The 17,839-nt window shown below is 38.3% G+C and overlaps 2 protein-coding genes across 11 annotated transcripts in view; one reads left to right on the forward strand and one right to left on the reverse strand.

Annotated features, from left to right (window-relative positions):
- Nucleotides 1-455: 455 nt before the first annotated feature.
- skida1 (SKI/DACH domain containing 1) lies at nucleotides 456-11,948 on the reverse strand. 3 transcript variants are annotated; one of them, XM_048559270.2, is made up of 2 exons: nucleotides 11,621-11,948; nucleotides 456-3,908 (listed from the first exon to the last, which is right to left on the reverse strand). In XM_048559270.2, the coding sequence occupies exons 1-2, from the start codon at nucleotides 11,750-11,752 to the stop codon at nucleotides 1,383-1,385; spliced, it is 2,658 nt and encodes an 885-aa protein (XP_048415227.1). In that variant the 5' UTR covers nucleotides 11,753-11,948; the 3' UTR covers nucleotides 456-1,382. The 3 variants fall into 3 exon arrangements, with proteins under 3 accessions (XP_048415227.1, XP_048415245.1, XP_048415237.1); XM_048559288.1 differs by having other exon boundaries at nucleotides 10,940-11,720; XM_048559280.1 differs by lacking the exon at nucleotides 11,621-11,948 and adding an exon at nucleotides 4,074-4,313.
- mllt10 (MLLT10 histone lysine methyltransferase DOT1L cofactor) overlaps nucleotides 11,287-17,839 on the forward strand; it is a 647,928-nt gene continuing 641,375 nt past the window's right edge. For 2 of the 8 annotated variants that reach the window (XM_059638789.1, XM_059638793.1), the window contains exons 1-2: nucleotides 11,291-12,034; nucleotides 16,576-16,655. In XM_059638789.1, the coding sequence (XP_059494772.1) occupies nucleotides 11,890-12,034; nucleotides 16,576-16,655 (225 nt within the window). In that variant the 5' untranslated portion in view covers nucleotides 11,291-11,889. Of the gene's footprint in view, nucleotides 12,035-13,523; nucleotides 16,656-17,444; nucleotides 17,551-17,839 lie in introns of those variants that run through there. The other 6 variants (XM_048559213.2, XM_048559223.2, XM_059638794.1 and 3 more) reach the window with 5 other exon arrangements.

The raw sequence follows: 17,839 nt of genomic DNA on the forward strand, positions 1-17,839 counted from the left end.
GTAAAACATTCTCACTGTGTGCAAAATGTCTAATTAACATATGTTTGCCAATCCATGTAATTGTGATTTTTATATTAAAATGCCAACTGAATTTATCCCTTGCACTTCAAGCAATGTGTAAATAGTAACATACTAGAGTCTAGAAAAATTAATCAAATGTGTTTAAGCTACGTATAAATTATTTATGATTCTTTTCAAAGCAAGTCTAAATTATATAATATTAATAGTGCAAACACTCTAGACTTTATGGAGTAAGCAAATGCCTGACCACAGTAAATAAACAATGTCTCACCCCTTTCTTTGTAACGCAGTTTGCATTTTTTGAATTTCTGTCTTTTTGTGTAAATGTAAATCTGGATGACTGATTGTCATATGCAGCATTCCTGGTATGTTTAACCTATGCTATCTGTATCACAAGCAGAATGAGTTTAGTTTCTTGCTCAGTGTAAAGCCTTCATACTGTAAGTTACATGGTGAGCCATGTGCCTGCATTATATCTTCATTGTTTTCAAATTAAATGCTAAAATTTAATGGTCATCAAAATTTAAAATCCTCGACTGTTGATTGATTCTGTTGTATTCATCATCTAATCAGTTTTTTATGTTTGCTTTGTCTTCGTTACTTTTGTGCAGTCTGTACAAAGTTAGTGAGATGAAAACACTTACGATATACAAGCACTATAGCGAGGGCTAATTTTGTAGGTATTCTCAGAGTTTCAACGATGAACATTTAAAGCAATTATTTTACGTTTAAGAACAATTGACAACAAATCACTGAAATCAGTAACCTGCTTGTGCTTATCTATCTAAATATCAATGATATGGACTCTTTCAAGATAAAAGCATATTTTATATAGAATGACGGCCATATTGAGTCAGATGAAAGTACATTTTTTTCTTTCTTAAGTTAAACACACATTCATAATTTGCCACGAATCCAATATAGCAATAATCAATCACTCAGGCAAAACATCGAGTCACTTGTGATTTAAAACTGTAGTGCATAAATTTAATGGCTCATTTCTAACATTTCACTATGTCGACTTCTGACGTACAGTAACCTTGTGGAGGTACCGACTTATAATTCGAACATTGAAACAATGTTAATTAGATTGCTCGAAAACAACCATTAAACAACCTCAAAGTGACATTAGTATTTCAGAAAGTGTAGTGTGGAATGCCTCGGTCAGTAGATAGCAGTGTTTGGTCAATCAAAAGAATAATCCACACGAAGGGGTTTATGTCTTTAAAACAATATTCCAATATAAAAATTTGCTATATGTCGAGACTTAATATCCGGTCATGGCTCATGACAAGGAAAACAGGAAAGTACTTTTTAATATAAATTTGCACAAGCAGAAGCCTCCTTATCCAAAATATCTCTTATAAGTTAAATCGTCTGAATTTATGGCTAGGCGGGAGAGGTATTACAGCACCACCCATCTGCCACTTCCACACGGGATGGGCCTTCTGAGGTGCTTCGGGATCCTTGGTAGAGTTCAGTGAATACGCAGGGCACAAATCCCCATCGTTGCCAATAATTAGTGACGGTGGAGAGGGAAAATTTGCCATGAAATTAAATGGCCTTTTCACCGTGGATGCTACACCATTGGCTATGCGTTTACGTTTATTTGAACCAGCAAATTCTTCTAGCGTTCCTTCATGCACATCTGTTTTACCTGTAAGACGCGGATTTTCTGATTTCACAATTGTTTTGACTGGCGAGTTTTGCAAAGTGTGCTGTTTTCCCAACACTAAAGTCCTGTAATTCCTTCTTATTCTTGCACCATTTCGAAATTCGCAGTCCTCTAATACTGGAATGTTTAAAGTGCGTTGAAGGTCTTCACTTGGTCTGGAAGCGTTTTGTGAAGTGGTGGCCGTTTCAGTGTACACATGGCTTTCCTTTGCTTTTGTCGAGAAACAGTCTCGTATTTTATTTTCTCTTAAAGTGGCCACTGTTCGCTTCGATACATTGCACGCATACTTGAGTTTCTTTCTAGGCTGTTGAGGCACATATCCATACTCTTCCTCACAGCTATTTTCTTCTAATTTTACTGTAATATTGTGCATAACTGCTTTCCCCATGTGTGCGTTATCGCTGTGGATGCGGACGGCGGGGCCCTGACTTCTGTCCGTGTTTACACTCTGGAAGGCTGAGGACAGTGCGATGAAATTGCTGGTTTTCGATTCTTTCTCTGCATTTGTTGCTAATGAAGAATTATTGTCTGCAGGCTCTGAAATTATTGTTACATTGTTTTCTTCTGCACTGTGTGCTGTAGATGCTGCAAGGCATTTATTTGATTCTGTTAATGTTCTTTGTTTTGGAAACTCGGTGTTTCCCTTTGAGTTAGGTGCAGGGCCCCCTTCTTTTGCACAGTTAATTGTCGATTCAGTCCTCTTTAGATAATGAGAAATTTCGGAATGCGGGAATGCAAACTCAGATATCCTATCATTGTTTATCTCGGCAAAGCAACTTCCATAGCCAGTTGAGCAGCATACGTTATGCGTCTTAATAGTCCAGTTCTGCTCGTTTCTCTTAACAATAGTCGCGGACTTTAAATTACAATGGGAAGTTCTTCCTTCCAGCAGATCGCTACTGGCTGTTTCATACACGACATTATTGTTTTTTGCTTGGAGCTGGTAGTGGAAACTCGGCTGCGTTAAGACGAGGGGTTTGCTGCAAATGCTTGAGAAACTGGTGCGCCTAAATCGTATACTTTGAACAGAAACTTGGCTGGAAACGGAGCTGGAATCAGATTCGGACGAAGTATCTTCGTCACTTGCCGAGGTCACGTCGGAGGATTCGGACACCGAGTCGTCCTCTTCGTCGGAAGAAGCCGAGTTGCTCGAACTCGACAAACTTGACCCAAAGTCCGAGTCGTTGCCTGCGCGACCCGAGAAAGAGCTCGACTCGGAATCGCTGCTGCAGCTTTCTTGCGAGGGCCCTTGGTTGGACTGCAGTCCGCTGGCAACGTGAAATGTATTAAGGCACTCAGTGCCTCCTTTCGCTTTGCAAGATTTAGGAGCGGCTGCCGCCAGCAAGACTCGCTTGGCGGTGCTTGAACTCCCCAAATGTTTTTGAGTTATTTCACACGAACTTTTGCGCCTAAAGTAATACGTCAAGCCGGTAGCGTTTGGAGACTTAGGGTAATAGGCGATGGCGGACTGGTAAAACACTGGATGCCTGCAAATCATGCTTCGAAATAAGGAATGGTTGGCGTGAAATGCGACACAGTTGCTTGATATTTCCGCAGTTTCGTAGTTTTGGGGGATTTTGCAATGTGATCGGATCATTTGAGTGTAACTGTGGCTGGTAAATTTACTGTAGAATTGAGGTAGATTGGAAGCCGGTAGCGAGCTGTCGTCTCCTTGCAAAGCCCTGTTCATTCCAGCCAGAGTCTGGGGTTTTCCCTTCAAAGTCAACCAAACTTTGTTCTCTTTCAAAAAACTCGCGCAGCGATCAGTGGGGGTTTTCTCCTCGTTCAGTTCGGTTGATAACAATGTTCTGTTTATTTTTCTCCTCTTCGTCTTAAGGACCCGTTCAGTTTTGCACGAAGTGTACAGGGCTTCAACATCTTCCCGTGAAATGAGAGTGCATTTAGCTGCATGAAAAGCAATAGAATTTATTGCTTTGAGTTTTCTTAATTCTTCCAAATCGCAGTGATGTTTCTTCACGTTTAGATGATCCATCCTTTTGTGTACTGTTGTCCTGGGTATGTTTTTCAGCAGATTTGTGAATACTTGGGAAAGCGCAAACATTTGTTTTCCCTTAATTATAAGGTAGCCAAGTCTCACACCATCCACTTCTTCATAACCCGATTCCAAGTCTCCCATCTCGCTACCTGAATTATGTCCCGCATTCGCTGGAAAAAAACATCGACTGCGGAATTCGACATTCCTCATGGCATCCTGTTTAAAAACACATATCATTACTGTTTCTGATTCAGCCGATCAAAAAAAAACTTTGGGAGATATTCAACACATAACATGGTATATTTGTTTTAGAAAAAAAGCGACATCGCATGTTCTTTAATTGAAGCTGAATTTTCAACTTATAGATGCGTATTGCTGTACCTGCACTCCTTAATTTTCCCAAATACTCATGGATTTACTGTACTGTAAAATACAGAATGGAGAGAGAGAGAAAAAAAAATGCAGCTGCTATTCCCGCCGCTGCTTCTCCCACAAATAAGATGACAGAGTGAAGTGAGTTCGCGGGGAGACACCTTCATCAATTAATTCCCCTAAAGCCAGCTCTGATTGGATGTCACTGACAGGTGATGCAATAAAAATTGATATTCCACCCCCACCCAAAAATCCCCCACTAATTAGCATACCCTTGTACTCCCACCCTCTTGCTGAAGTAAATACAGTTAGTATGCAAATCTTTAATATACACACCACCTCCCCCACCTCCTAACTCACCACCCCCGCCCCCTCCCCCCAGACAAAACATCATCCAAAAAAGCGCTTCAGCAGTCGCAAGCTACCTGGTTTCTTTTATACATTTATTTCTTCTGCCTTCCAATATCGCAGATATAAATGTAAACAAAATAAGCCAGCGCTTTGTAGTTTTATACTCGACTTTCTACTTTTTTTAGGTCAGCCAGTGCTACAGATGCAAAATATCTGATGCACACGTATTTGTTTGAAGGAAGGCAATCTTCCATAGGCTTTTGGAGGCATTCACTTCTTTAAGTCAAAAAGTTCCAGCTGTATTCCATGAGAAAGATATTAATAATATTTTGCATTCTTAATATAAACTGCATTTTATCTTTAAGGAGAAAATTATCTTTCCATATTCGGCATAGAGTTTGTACTAAAGACAGCTCAAGATTGTTGTTCTCAGACACATTGAATATTTATTTTTCCTATATTAGCTTTCAGCATTTATCAACACGTGTTTAACAATTCGTAAGGAATAAAACATATACATAGTCAGTATAGAACAAAATTCCAAAGTACATAATCACACATATAACGTTTTCCTGTTGAACTGCTAGTTGCAGAATGAATTTGTAATCTTGCTTGGGCACAGCGTACGACATTAATGTTGGGCGAGCGTCTACAACTAGCTAATGCAAGGCTTATTTTCTCATTCCTGAAGACGAAAAAAACTGCGCCCATAGAATAAGCCGATAACAGAGAACCCGTATTAGCTGGAACTTTCTGATTGCCGTAATGGAAAGGCGTTGCAGAATATATATTTATTAAAAATACAAAATTTAAATTCGCTTTACTTTTCCAAAAAAGGAAAATTGTACTTTTAAAAATGCAGTTTTAAATACACACTAGCATTTTCCCCTCCCATACGCATACAAAGATCTCCATGTGATAAAAATGGTATCGCAACAGTCCCTCCTCACTGAATTATACTAGTGAACTTCCCCGCAGTTCACACAGCAGATTAGCATATCATCTACAGCAAGGATGTATAAAACTTGGTATCATATCATGTATGTCTCACGCAACTAAACATATAACAGTAAATTAAAGATAGATTACAAGTTTGTCCGCTCTACTGATTGGAACAGGCTGGCTGAATCACTCTGAATTGATACTTTTCATAGAAATCCGTTTTCACAATGGCCACCTCGCTATCGGGGAAGCAGGTATCTGGAAACTGCCAATGAAGGCGTCCACAACATCGTTAAACTTTATGTTTTACCATGATGAAAAATAGCAACACAGAACAATGATTGAATATTTTAACAATTTAATCTTCGTGAAGCTCTTCTGACCAGACAGTTTAAGCATAAAGGCAGTCGATTGCAAGCAGCATGTTTTGGCAGTTAAGCGCTTTGAATAGGTATATAGGAAACCTTATGCACAACTGCCACCACTATTCTCGAAGTGCAAAGTCGAATATTGCAAACTATAGATCGCCTGGAAAGGTCTACACACAAACTTAGAAGCAATCCAACAGAAAGTCTGAAAAAAAATGTGACCCAGTTTATATAGACAGACCAGAAGCGTTTTGCAGTGCAACAGTACTAAACTGCAGAGAGGGGTGATGGGTTACTGAAGCGATGAAAGGAAGCTAGTTATTTATACAATCAAACTTCATTTAATGGTCAATGCGCTAGACAACGCATCATTGCCGTTATTGCTGACGACAAGCAGATCTTTAATGCTTCTTTATTAGCCTTCCGCTTAAACGATTCTTAGTTTGTATGAATTCTTAGGTTCACAGTATCATAAAATGTGTCAAAACAGAGACTCATTCACAATAGTTGCGCTTCGTCCAAGTATGGGTCATCTTTACAGCTCGGCCTTCATCCCCATAAAGATATATTGATCATTATTAAAGGAATTCTAGATTACGATTTGCACGGTGTGCTGCAAAAGATTCAACAGAAAATACAGGGACAATTCTGTGCAAACATGGATTTTGCCATTGTTTAATATTTTTACACAGACAGTACAATAGAATAATCATCAAATCGCTTTAAATTTATGCTTGCTGATGTAACGTGTAAAACTGGATTATGGTGACCAAAAGGGCAAAATGTGTAATGGCCGTCCATTTGGGGCACGCAAGGCATTTGGGGAACTCATGTATATGCTAAAATGAGAACAACGAAACCATATTTCATAATTTTTGTATATAAATCATAAAATTACTGAACAATTATTATCATTACTTGCATTTTATACAACCTTTTTTTGCTGTTTAATTCTGTCATCAGTTTTTTTTTCACATTCAATATTTGACAGAAAATGTCAGGTCGCTCTTGCACATCACTGAACGTCGTATATCCCAGGCTGTTTAGGACAAGGGGTTGAATCTGAAGAGAAGCTTTTCGAGGCCCTTCTAAAAACACACGAAAGGCAGGTTGCCTCCGGATGCATTTAAGTGGCGAGCTGTTTTTTGTCACTAGCCACCAACATACATAATAGAAGAACAGGAGTAAAAATCCTTGATTACAGTATAAGGGAAACACACCAATGTGTTTATACTACCACACACGGTGGTTTTATGCATTTTTATCCAACGTCTAGATGCCTGAATTGATAACAGCGAGAACACAGCAAGGTGGCTGCCTGTCATTTTAATCAAATATAAGACCATTGTAAATGATTTGATCCCAGCGACAGCAGCATCCTTCATAGAACAACAATGATTGTTCTAATTACAATAGTAGGTGATTCCCGAAGAAACATAGGATTCATCGTTTGATACATTAAACTTACAGTGCGAATAAATACAATTGGGAGTAGCAACACTGGATAATTTTGAGGCATTAATTTACCATATTTAGATGTTCTGTAAACACAAACCCACTCTTACATTTTTTTCTGTATGTCGGGACAAAAGAAACAAAAAGCAGTTACATAAATAAAACTGACAAACGAGATGAATTCTCCACCAGCAATAATCAAATGAGATTTTCACTCACAAAATGTAATTTGGAAGTGTTTTAAATATTCAATAAGTACTGTTGTTCTAATTAAATAGATCTATTTCTAAACTACTAAGAACAGTAGAGTGTCATGAGCTTACTTCAAACTGCAACTCTCATCTGTGTTTGGATGAAATAGTCTATCAACAGCTTGGATCTGACTTGTCAACAAATCCTATTTATCAATTTTACTCCTAAATAAATAAATGTATAGTAGCTTGTTTAATGACGCATTGTCCAATGGTCAACTTTTTTTCATCAGAGGCCCCAATCTTTTATTTACTCTCTGCTAGTAAAAAGAGACACAACTCACACACTTACAGAATGACTTATTGCTTTCCTCCTTAGTCAAAAGAAATATCAAAACAAGCATGTTACAACCATGCAGTCAGCTGTATCATTGGAAGTTGTACTTTAGAAAGTATGATATTTAGCATATAAAACAGTTTAAAAGATAAGAGTCACAATTTATAACACTAGATGGAAAAGTGAACATTTTAATGACATACTTTATCGAATTAAGGAGACTTTTATATCTCTAGGCAAAAAGTCTCAACCAATAATCAAATCAGAACAATCTATTAATCCACAATTAATAGTAAGGCATATTTTCATATTGAATAGAATACAGAGAACAACAGAAGGTTAGTACATGAGATCTATTCAAACTGTATGGCATCAGGATTCAGGTTAACATTGTACAATTTTCCAAAAGACATCTAAATTTTCACCAATCCTCTTTACTTAAAAAGTATTGGAACAGGCTTTGCCAGAACGGCATACTGTTACAAAAACAATTTGTCTTACTGTATGTGACGCTGTATCACTCTGTGATAACATATAAACACTGAGTGATATTTTATAAATGAATCTGTTGCCCCAAAAATTTACACATTGTTTTGTTTTTTTTGTGAATTTATCAGGAATTTAACAAATTTTTATTCCCACTTTATTGGTGAAAACCTGCCAAAAAGTAATTTTTAGTTTGTTGTAAACTAAATGGCAACTGTGATTTGAATGGTCCAGGATGGGTTTCCAACAGGAATTTATTCTATTTTACTTGCATATAGACTGTATGCCAATTGTCTACTGACCCATAATCAAAATGTGTTGACCTTTCTACCCCTCTCCTGCCCCCTGACCTATCCCGAACTCAATGCAGCCTTTCTAAATTTGCAAAGCATTGAACATGCAAAGGGGGGCTGGGGAGGCTTTGTTCTCAACAGACCATAAGAGTGTGCATTCTGTTAAAAAGAAAGGACGCCCTTTCTTACTGATAATAGTTAAGCAAGAAAAGCAGCTAAAGAGGGACTATATTTCTCCCTTGCAAGTATCAATATTCAACTAATAGGCATCAAGAGAAATAAAGTAGGAATTTAGAGTTTTCTAGTAAACCAAGTGATCATGACCAAGTTAAAATCAGACCATTGTTTTAGTTTGATTCAAATTTGAATGTAGTATAAATCAGTTAAATTACATAAGAAATAACTCTAGTCACTTGGTAAGAAGTGGGCAATGTCATAAATAGTATAATAATTTGGCAAGGATTCAACATGTTCTGTGTTGGCTATTTAAACCTGTAATATTTCTTTAAAAGCCTGTATTCACCATTAAGGTTAGGGAATACAAGTACTTTAATGGATTGAAGTAGCTGTTAAGTAACAATGCGATATGACCAAGTATGTTTTCTAAAACTACCTACAAAACACTGCCCTATGCAATTTTGCTGTGCTAACCTAAGAGAACAATGATTGAAATTATATTTCTATTTGTAATAATGTACACGCCTAACTTTTGATGACAAGTATCGTTGAAAATTCTAATCAGTTTATAAAATTGAAGCGTAATTGCATTTTTAAAAGACGCAATTTGGAGTGCAATTACCTTGTGGTTGTGCAATAACTAGCGATTAACAACTGCAGAAACAAAGATGTTGATTATGACTAAACAAATTTCAACATTGTTTCTAAAGCTGTCATGTGCTTGTGTAGATGCAGATTTGTAATGAAAGTATGAAATTATTTCCAGTTTGAGTAAATTGTGAGAAAGCAGGGCAAATCATTTCTGTGGTTTCAGAGAGCATTTACTCGGAAGTATAGTTTGCTTATTCCGGGTTGAATTCACAATTCCATAAAGATTTAAAACTTTGCCCAGATTTTTGAATGCCGTCTGATGAAAGTGCTTTCTCAGAAGCAAAAACAACACGATTTCTTTCAAAACTAGGACAACATTTTGGCAACAGTATTATTGAGACTTGAGGGCAGACTCTTGGCGATTTCGTTTTCATTACTCATGCTTAAAACGCGTTGACTTAAATCAAATTAACACAACTGCGTGGCTCAAAGCTACATACGAAAAAGTAAATTTGGTGGGAAATAATTTATTTGCTGGGCTTTTATTGGAGTTGTAGGCCACTTCCTTTGGAAGTCAACACTGAATTCGACTGGCAGCAGCAGAATTAGGAATGGACTAGAGGGTCGTAACGTAACCGATTCAGAAGGCGGGGGTCTACTTACTGCAACAACGTGCTCGGCATGACAGTCCTTAAAGAAACAAAAAGATTAGGAAAACACATGGTGTATTAAACACTGCTTGCTGTATTTATTGCTGTCGCTGAAGAGGTTCTGAGATCTAATGTGCACGGAATCACTTTTGTCGATTTTAAAGCGCAGAAGGTAAGCCATTTCCAAACATGCCGTTGTTAGGTTCGAAGGCAGCAAGGCAAAAACAAAGGAAATTCATTCTTGTTCTCGAAAATCAGTTGTACATTTCCGATCCAAATTGGCGTAAGATGTGTTATACAACAAATGTCTAGATTAAACATAATTTTCGTTTTCGATGTTTTCAATCAGAATAACATCAAAAGCACAGCATGTCCAAGCGCCGGACAAAGCACGACCTAGAGGTTTTTTATCCCACACATATACGTTGGTTTTCCTGAATTCACCGCTTTAAAGCAATGCAGTATTCCCTTTTAATCTCTTTTAAAAAAGTATGCATATATAAGTAATAGTCCCGGTAAAGACTTTATGGCGACAAACAAAACGTACACAAAGCATTTACCAGGTTTGCAAATCCTAGTGTGGATGTTTTGCTGTATTTACATACATCAGCTTAAAGAAGAAATTTGCAAAATTACGTGTAATGCAAACCTCAATATTGTAATTATAGTGACATGTTAGCAGGATTAATGCAACGTCGTTGACTAGACTTTTAGTTTAATGCAAAGATTACCGGAGAAGTACCGGGATAAAGATGGAATTTTCAGTCAATATATTGTGTAACAACATGTTTGCGATCACTAGTCCCTAGGACGCAAGGCACTGAGGAATTCCAGGGTTACCTCTTCTTTCCAGTTTATCATTCTCGACCCTGTACTTCAGGCATTTTGAATCCAAAGCAAAATCAAAATTTTTAAAAAATGAAATCACATTAACTTGATAGTTTTGTATTTTGGCTCTCCTTTTAAACCTGTCAAATAAGACTATATTGTAACTGTAGCTTGCAGCACGCTTTCTGCAGATTTAACGAACCTACCGTGAATAGGGTGATTACTTCAAAATGAGTAAGTTTTAAAAAAAATCTTTGTGCTGTATTCCCGGGAATATTTAAAGTTCAAAAGCTGTAGCAGATCCATACAGGTATGTATAGGAAAAAAAAACAAAAAGTAAATTAAACTACTTGTAACTGTCCAGATAACACCCCCACCCTTCTTGCGCTGTGCGATTTAAACGTTGGGATCTGCAACTACTTAGTCTGATTCACGTGGGGAAGATGGGTTGAGCGAGTCACCTTTAACCTCCGCTCGTTCCGGCTTTGGCTCACTTCTATACCCACAATGCCCTTTAAGACCATCAATGCAAACACGAGGAGGAGGAGGAAAGGTTTTTTTTAGAAAGGCAACAGCACAACCGGAAGCTGAAATCCCCAACATTTTCCTCTCCTCCCCCCCGCCATACCCTCTGGAAGAAAGGAAGACCGAGTTATCCCGGAATGGTCGATAGAACTCGGTTCGAAAAGGAAGCAGTCCATTGGTCGATGAGCTGTCAATCATGTAACCCCCCCACACCACCAACCGCCGCTATCCGCATGAAACAATCTCCCTCGTGCAGTGGCTGCAAGCTCGCGCATTTTCCGTTAACAGTGTCGGTTGTGCGTGAACGTTCACGCGCATGCCTATGCCTCCCCCGACAACTTCCCACACACGCACATACACACACGTTTGAATGTGACATGCCCCCCGCATCTGTTGTCAGTGCGCCTGCTCGAGTTGTCGGTCAAGCTTGAGCTCAGGCGGTTGGGAGCGAGAGTTCCCTTTCTCCCCTCCCCCTCCAACGTTCGCGTCACCATGGCTGTACAGCAATGTGGGACGTGAATTAAAAACAAGGGGTCTACATTCCCCCAACCCCCAGCCTCTTGCCACACTGCTACCGTCCCTCTTCTGTTCTTCCTTCCTCTGTCTTTTTTTCTCTTTTCTCATCTCGTAGATGGTTTCAAGTGGACTTCCGGCTGACTTTTCAAATATGAAGGAGATGATTGGCGGCTGTTGCGTTTGCTCAGACGAGAGAGGCTGGGCTGAAAACCCCCTCGTTTACTGTGACGGACACGGTTGTAATGTAGCCGTTCATCAAGGTAAAAACACAGATTTTAAAGCAGAAGCAGCAGTGTTAGGAAACAGCCCAGCCTGAGCGCTTTGGCCTCGGTCTCGTACTCACTTTCTTCTTGAAGTCTACATCAGTTTTAGGCCTAGGAACGTCTGAGTACTAGTTGTTCATTTAGAATAATCTGAAAGTTTACACGATGTCGTGTGTGATTTACTAAAATTTGTTTCAAGTGGAGGATCGCTGTTTTCTCTTGCACTATTAATATAATGTGGCCCATTTGAAAAGAGAAAATGCCTGCCTTCCTAGGTTTCACAATTTCGTGCAATTAATCGGAGATATGTAATAAGATAAATAATCGGTCTGTACGTGGTTGTAAATGTGTTTACATACGTCTGCATATGCTTGTTTGTGACTACTCATTTATATCTATACATCCGTGCAAATTATGTAATTGAATGATCGCCCAGGCAAAACAGCCTATTTCTAGTTTTCTCTATATATGCATATCTACATAAAAGCTGAAAGAACTGCGGATGCTGTAAATGAGGAACAAAAACATATGTTGCTGAACAACCTCGGCAGACCTGGCAACATCTGTGAGGAAAAAGTCAGAGTCGTTTTGGGTCTGGTGACCCTTCTCAGAACCTTTGTGCACATTCAGTTCTGAGGGTCACCGGAGTCAAAATGTAAACTTTGACTTTTTCTTCACAGATGCTGCCAGATCTGCTGAGCTTTTCCAGCGACTTCTGTGTATCTGCATGCATTTGTGTACCTGCACAAGTATGTGAATGTGTGTGTTTTGTGTCTCTGCATGTCTGTAGTACTGTATATATGTCTGCTTGGTGTTTGTGTATGCTCAAATGTGTTGGAGTCCATGAGTATGAGGGTTCTTGTCTGCTTGAGTATGTTCTGATGTATGTATAAGGTGACTGGCTGCTTGTTTGCGTGTGTATGCAATGACATGCTGCCTCATCTATCATGTGCCTATATGTATATTTTAACAAGTATTCACATGTATAAAAACAGAAGTTGCTGGAAAAGCTCAGCAGGTCTGGCAGCATCTGTGAAGGAGAAAAACAGTTAATGTTTCAGGTCCAATGACCCTTCCTCAGAACTTCAGAGGAAGGGCCACTGGACCCGAAACATTAACTCTTTTTCTCCCGTTCACAGACGCTGCCAGACCTGCTGAGCTTTTCCAGCAACGTCTGTTTTTGCTCCTGATTTACAGTATCTACAGTTCTTTTGGTTTTTGTTCACTTGTATATATGCTGACAGATGTGAGAATGTGAGTATTATTTAGTTGTTTATATAAATGCATATGTTTGGTCAGTGGGTGCATATTTACATGTATATTCATCTGTGTGTCCAAGCAAATGCGTTTATATTTATGATATATGCTACAGCATAGATAGATTGAATAGTTAAGGTATTTTTCCTAGGGTGAAGGAGTCCAAAACTAGAGGCCGTAGGTTTAAATTGAGAGGGGAAACTTTTTCGCACAGTCTGGTATGTATATAGAATAAGCTGTAAGAGGAAGTGGTGGGTATGAGTAGCAATGTTGTAGAGGGATATTGGCCAACTGCAGGCAAGTGGGACTATGTTGGGATGTTTGGTTGGCATGGACGAGTTGGACTGAAGGGGTTGTTTCTGTGCTGTATGAATCTATATCTATCGGCATATGATGTGTTTGCTATATGCATGTGTTTTGTACTATGATATATCATGGATTAACGCACATTTATACACGTATATTTGTACAGAAATACTTGTCCCGCGAAACGCGTGGATCTGTACAGACATTATATTCGCGCATATGAGCATTAATGATTATTTATAGTGGCTTGTCTTTGTGCGCATGTTTATGCTTTGCAAATTACAAAACATGACAAAACAATGTGTATATATGCATTAACCTGTGAGTAACTGCATGTGTATTTGGGTTTATAATGTAATTTGCATACATAAGTATGCACCTGTATGTATAGCATTTGTCAATGTTAATGTTTTCTGTCATGTGTAAGTGCATTTATTTTAAACACTATACTTTGAAATGGCTTGAACCTTTTTTTCTATTATTCATCGTTATACAGCATCGAAACAGACCCTTTGGTTCAACCATCCATGCCGAACATAATTCCAAACTAAACTAGCCCCACCTGCCTGCTGCCGGCCGATATCCCTCCAAACCTTTCCTAATCATATTTCCATCCAAATGTCTTTTAAATGTTGTAATTATACCCACATCTAACACTTAATCAGGAAGTTCATTCCACACAGAAACCACCCTCTTGTGTTTAAAAAAAGCCTCTATTTCAGACCTCTTTCCTCTCTCCTTAAAAGTGTGTTCCCTCATTTTAAAATTCCCAATCTTAGGGAATAGATACCTGCCATCAACTCAATCTATACCTCTCATTATTTCATAAACTTCTGTCAAGTCACTTCTCAACCTCCTATGCTCTGGTGAAAACTCTCAGCCATTCTTTTATAACTCAAACCTTCCATATCCAGTAACATCCTGATAATTCATTAATGGAATTTAGCAGCGCTGGCCAACTCAGCATTCATTGTTTCAATAATTGCTGTTCAGAAAGTGATTGTGAACTGTCTTCTTGAATGACTAATCCTTGGGTCCAGTTACACCCACAATACTGTTTGGGAAGGAGTTTCAGATTTTGGTGACAGTGAAGGAACAGCGATAATAGCTGCAGGATGGTACTAAGTCACAGACTTCAAATGTATTCAAGTTGATGTCTGTTAGTACATTTGTATATATGCCTTTGCATATGTATTTGAATGTGCCTGTTTGTATCTGTGCCTGTTTGTTTTTAATCTGTGCTAAAATTAGTTGTAGTGTAACTATTTATACACATGCTTGTGCGTAATTGAGTTACAGAGATGAATGTTTATGCATTTGATGTGCGCGTGTTTTTTTTGTCTCTGGGCTGCTAAATCAAAGTGTGCATGTTTGTGTTCATACATGTGCATGTGAATAAGTGTGTATATGTTTGTACACTTCTTACAAAGATTTGTTTTTACGTTCACTATTTGCAAATAGTTTGCATGCATGTGATTTTTGTAGTTAGCTTGTGTGTGCATCTGAGTATACATGTATGAGTGCCTTTTTTGGGTTACTGTGTGTATGTACATATGCATAAAAATCTTGCTGCCTTTACATGCATGTGGGTACCTTTTACCTGTCCCCACATGCATGTACAGACATTATTTATACATAGTGCATATTGACATTAGCCTGGATCTATATGTGCAAGCTCGTGTGTATATAGAAATCCACATGTATGTTGTGTATGTTTGAATTTTGTGCGAAAATGCATCTGTGCACAAGTAGAATTTGTGATTTGGCTTACTGTTTTATTTCTGTCACTGTCATCAGTTGAGGAGGATATGTGCCTCATGGGACTGGGGTTGTCTCAGATTTGGCAGCACTGGTCTGTAACTTAGATCACTAATTTCAACATCATTGCCTTCTGTCACTTGGTACTCGGCGTTTTTTGATCTTCCCCATCATGGGTGTAAGTAGTTGGAATATTTTTACAGTTTTTTGTCTATCAAGCAAAAATATATTAATAAATGCAATACCAAAGCTTGAAATCTAAGGAAAGCCAACATTGTTTCTGTTCCATGAGTGTTGATCATTAGAAGGCTCATATTATTTGTAATCAAAACATAATTTATAGGCTTTCAATTCCAAAATTCAATAACATGGATATTGTAAAATAAGGAAATGATTTCTTCGTACAATTTGAGAAGGGCTTTGAGAAGATAATTTAAGTCAGTTAAAACTATAACAGAGGCATGTGCTCAACTCTGCGATTATTGTCATATTTTCCTCCTGTGCTCCAATCTAAATTTACATTATGAAAATATAATTTTTTGCTCTTCAATACACATGTTTAAAATGTATCTCTTACTTTTTCAAATAATTTTTTGGTTGGTTTTTAAAATTGGGGATGCTAGCTGATAAACATTGTATGTTTGGTTATTTTAAATGCTGTTGATGAATAGGTGAAACAGTGGACAATGCACATGCTAGATCCAATAGTCTGACGTCAAACTAACGTGTTCTGTGTTGTGGTTAAAAATGAACAAGTAAAAACATTTAATGAAAGCATTGAAGGATAAAAGGAAATAAATGATAAACGTAATGTTACTTTGTAATGTAACTTCAAGCAATGTTTTAAAAGTCTTTTCTGGAAAGTAATTTTTTACTTATTTTACAAATTGAGATATGAGGTTCCTGGTTTGAAAATGACACGAAGTATTGTGCATACTGCTGTATGACAAATTGAATTTTTAAAATCAGTTTTGTAGCTTGTATGCGTGAAGTTTTTGTCTGCATTACATTGTGTAAAGTCTCTATGAGAATCCATGGATGTATATTTCTGCACATTTGTTCACGTTGATTTCTTTTCCCCCAACAGGCTACTGAAGATGCGCCAACACTTTCCAGTTAAAAGAAAATACCCTTTAATCTGCCGCTTGATTACTGTTTGCATTCTGTTTGCTTTTGAGGTTGTCAGTGATTTGTTTTTTTTCTCCTTGCTATTGCAGCATGTTACGGCATTGTGCAAGTACCCACGGGACCGTGGTTTTGTAGAAAATGTGAATCGCAGGAGAGAGCCGCTCGAGTGGTGAGTCCATGACCGTCTGATTTTGCCTTTGGTTTGTGAGAGTTGTATCTCCGATTTAACTGCAGCTTACAACTGCTGCCGACAAACACTACCAACGACGAGAGAACCTGATATTATCTCTAAGTTTGAAAGTGAATATTTGCAGTAAATTTCTTAACCTCAGTTTGTGGAAATATGGTTGACGGCAATTCCTCGTTTGGAGAAGATGCATGGTGGTATTATTATGTTTTGAAATGAATTGTGCTGTAATGTTTTGCAGCTAAATACTATCGACCGAACAGCTCTGCAGTGAGGGATTCGAAACTTAGCCCATAGTTTGTAAATGGCCAAAATGAAATGACCACCGGCGAAACAACAAAGCTATTGGGATTGCTGGCTGTGACTTGTTCTCTTCCCTTCCCCCTTTATTATGGCTCACGTGCTGGCTTTGCAGAGAATGTGATCTTTTCTATAATTCCCCAGTCGCCTGCTGTCGATTGGTGGAGCAATCACGTCGAGAGCAAAGGACCGTCATCATTGCGTGCTTTCAGTACATGATCAGTGGTCTCCCCAAGTGACGAAAATAAAATATGCGGAAGACTGTGAAGTGCTGCTATTTGCAGTATGTAGGCTAGCGCTTCAACGGCATTGATTTAGCAGAGCTACATGAGGGAGTTCTTTTTCAAAACCAAAGGATCGCCTTTTCAGTCCGTTTTCTGGGGTGGAAGTTCACTTGCATTCATTCTATTTCAGTATTGACTCAATACTGCCTTCAAATTTTCAGTCGTGGGATTCGAAGAGAAAAGCGACTTTTTTGTGTTATTTTTGGTTGGTCGAGTTGTTATTGCCCCAAAGTTGTAGGAATTTGAATATTGATTTTTTTTTAGCCTCTTCACGAGAATGGCTTCGCCTGAAGGTTACTTTTGTGGGAATACCTTTAAGTTTGGCACTGGTGTATTAGCAGATATTCTCAGAAAGCAATGAACGTTTTGTTAAGTTGTGTTGCTGTTAGAGGTACTTGCGTCTGCTTCACAAGCTGAATGCACAGATTGTTAGTTTCAGGGTAGAAAGGGTAGAGCAAGTGACATTTTCAGCACAGTTGGGGGTGAAATAAGTGAAGCATGCTAATTTACAACGCTATGCGTAAAGAGTGAGGTCTTATTGAAGTATACGAGGTTGGGCGTTTGAATCGAAGCCGATTTCAG

The sequence above is a fragment of the Stegostoma tigrinum genome, chromosome 2 (assembly GCF_030684315.1).
Source record: "Stegostoma tigrinum isolate sSteTig4 chromosome 2, sSteTig4.hap1, whole genome shotgun sequence".
Taxonomy (NCBI): Eukaryota; Metazoa; Chordata; class Chondrichthyes; order Orectolobiformes; family Stegostomatidae; genus Stegostoma; species Stegostoma tigrinum.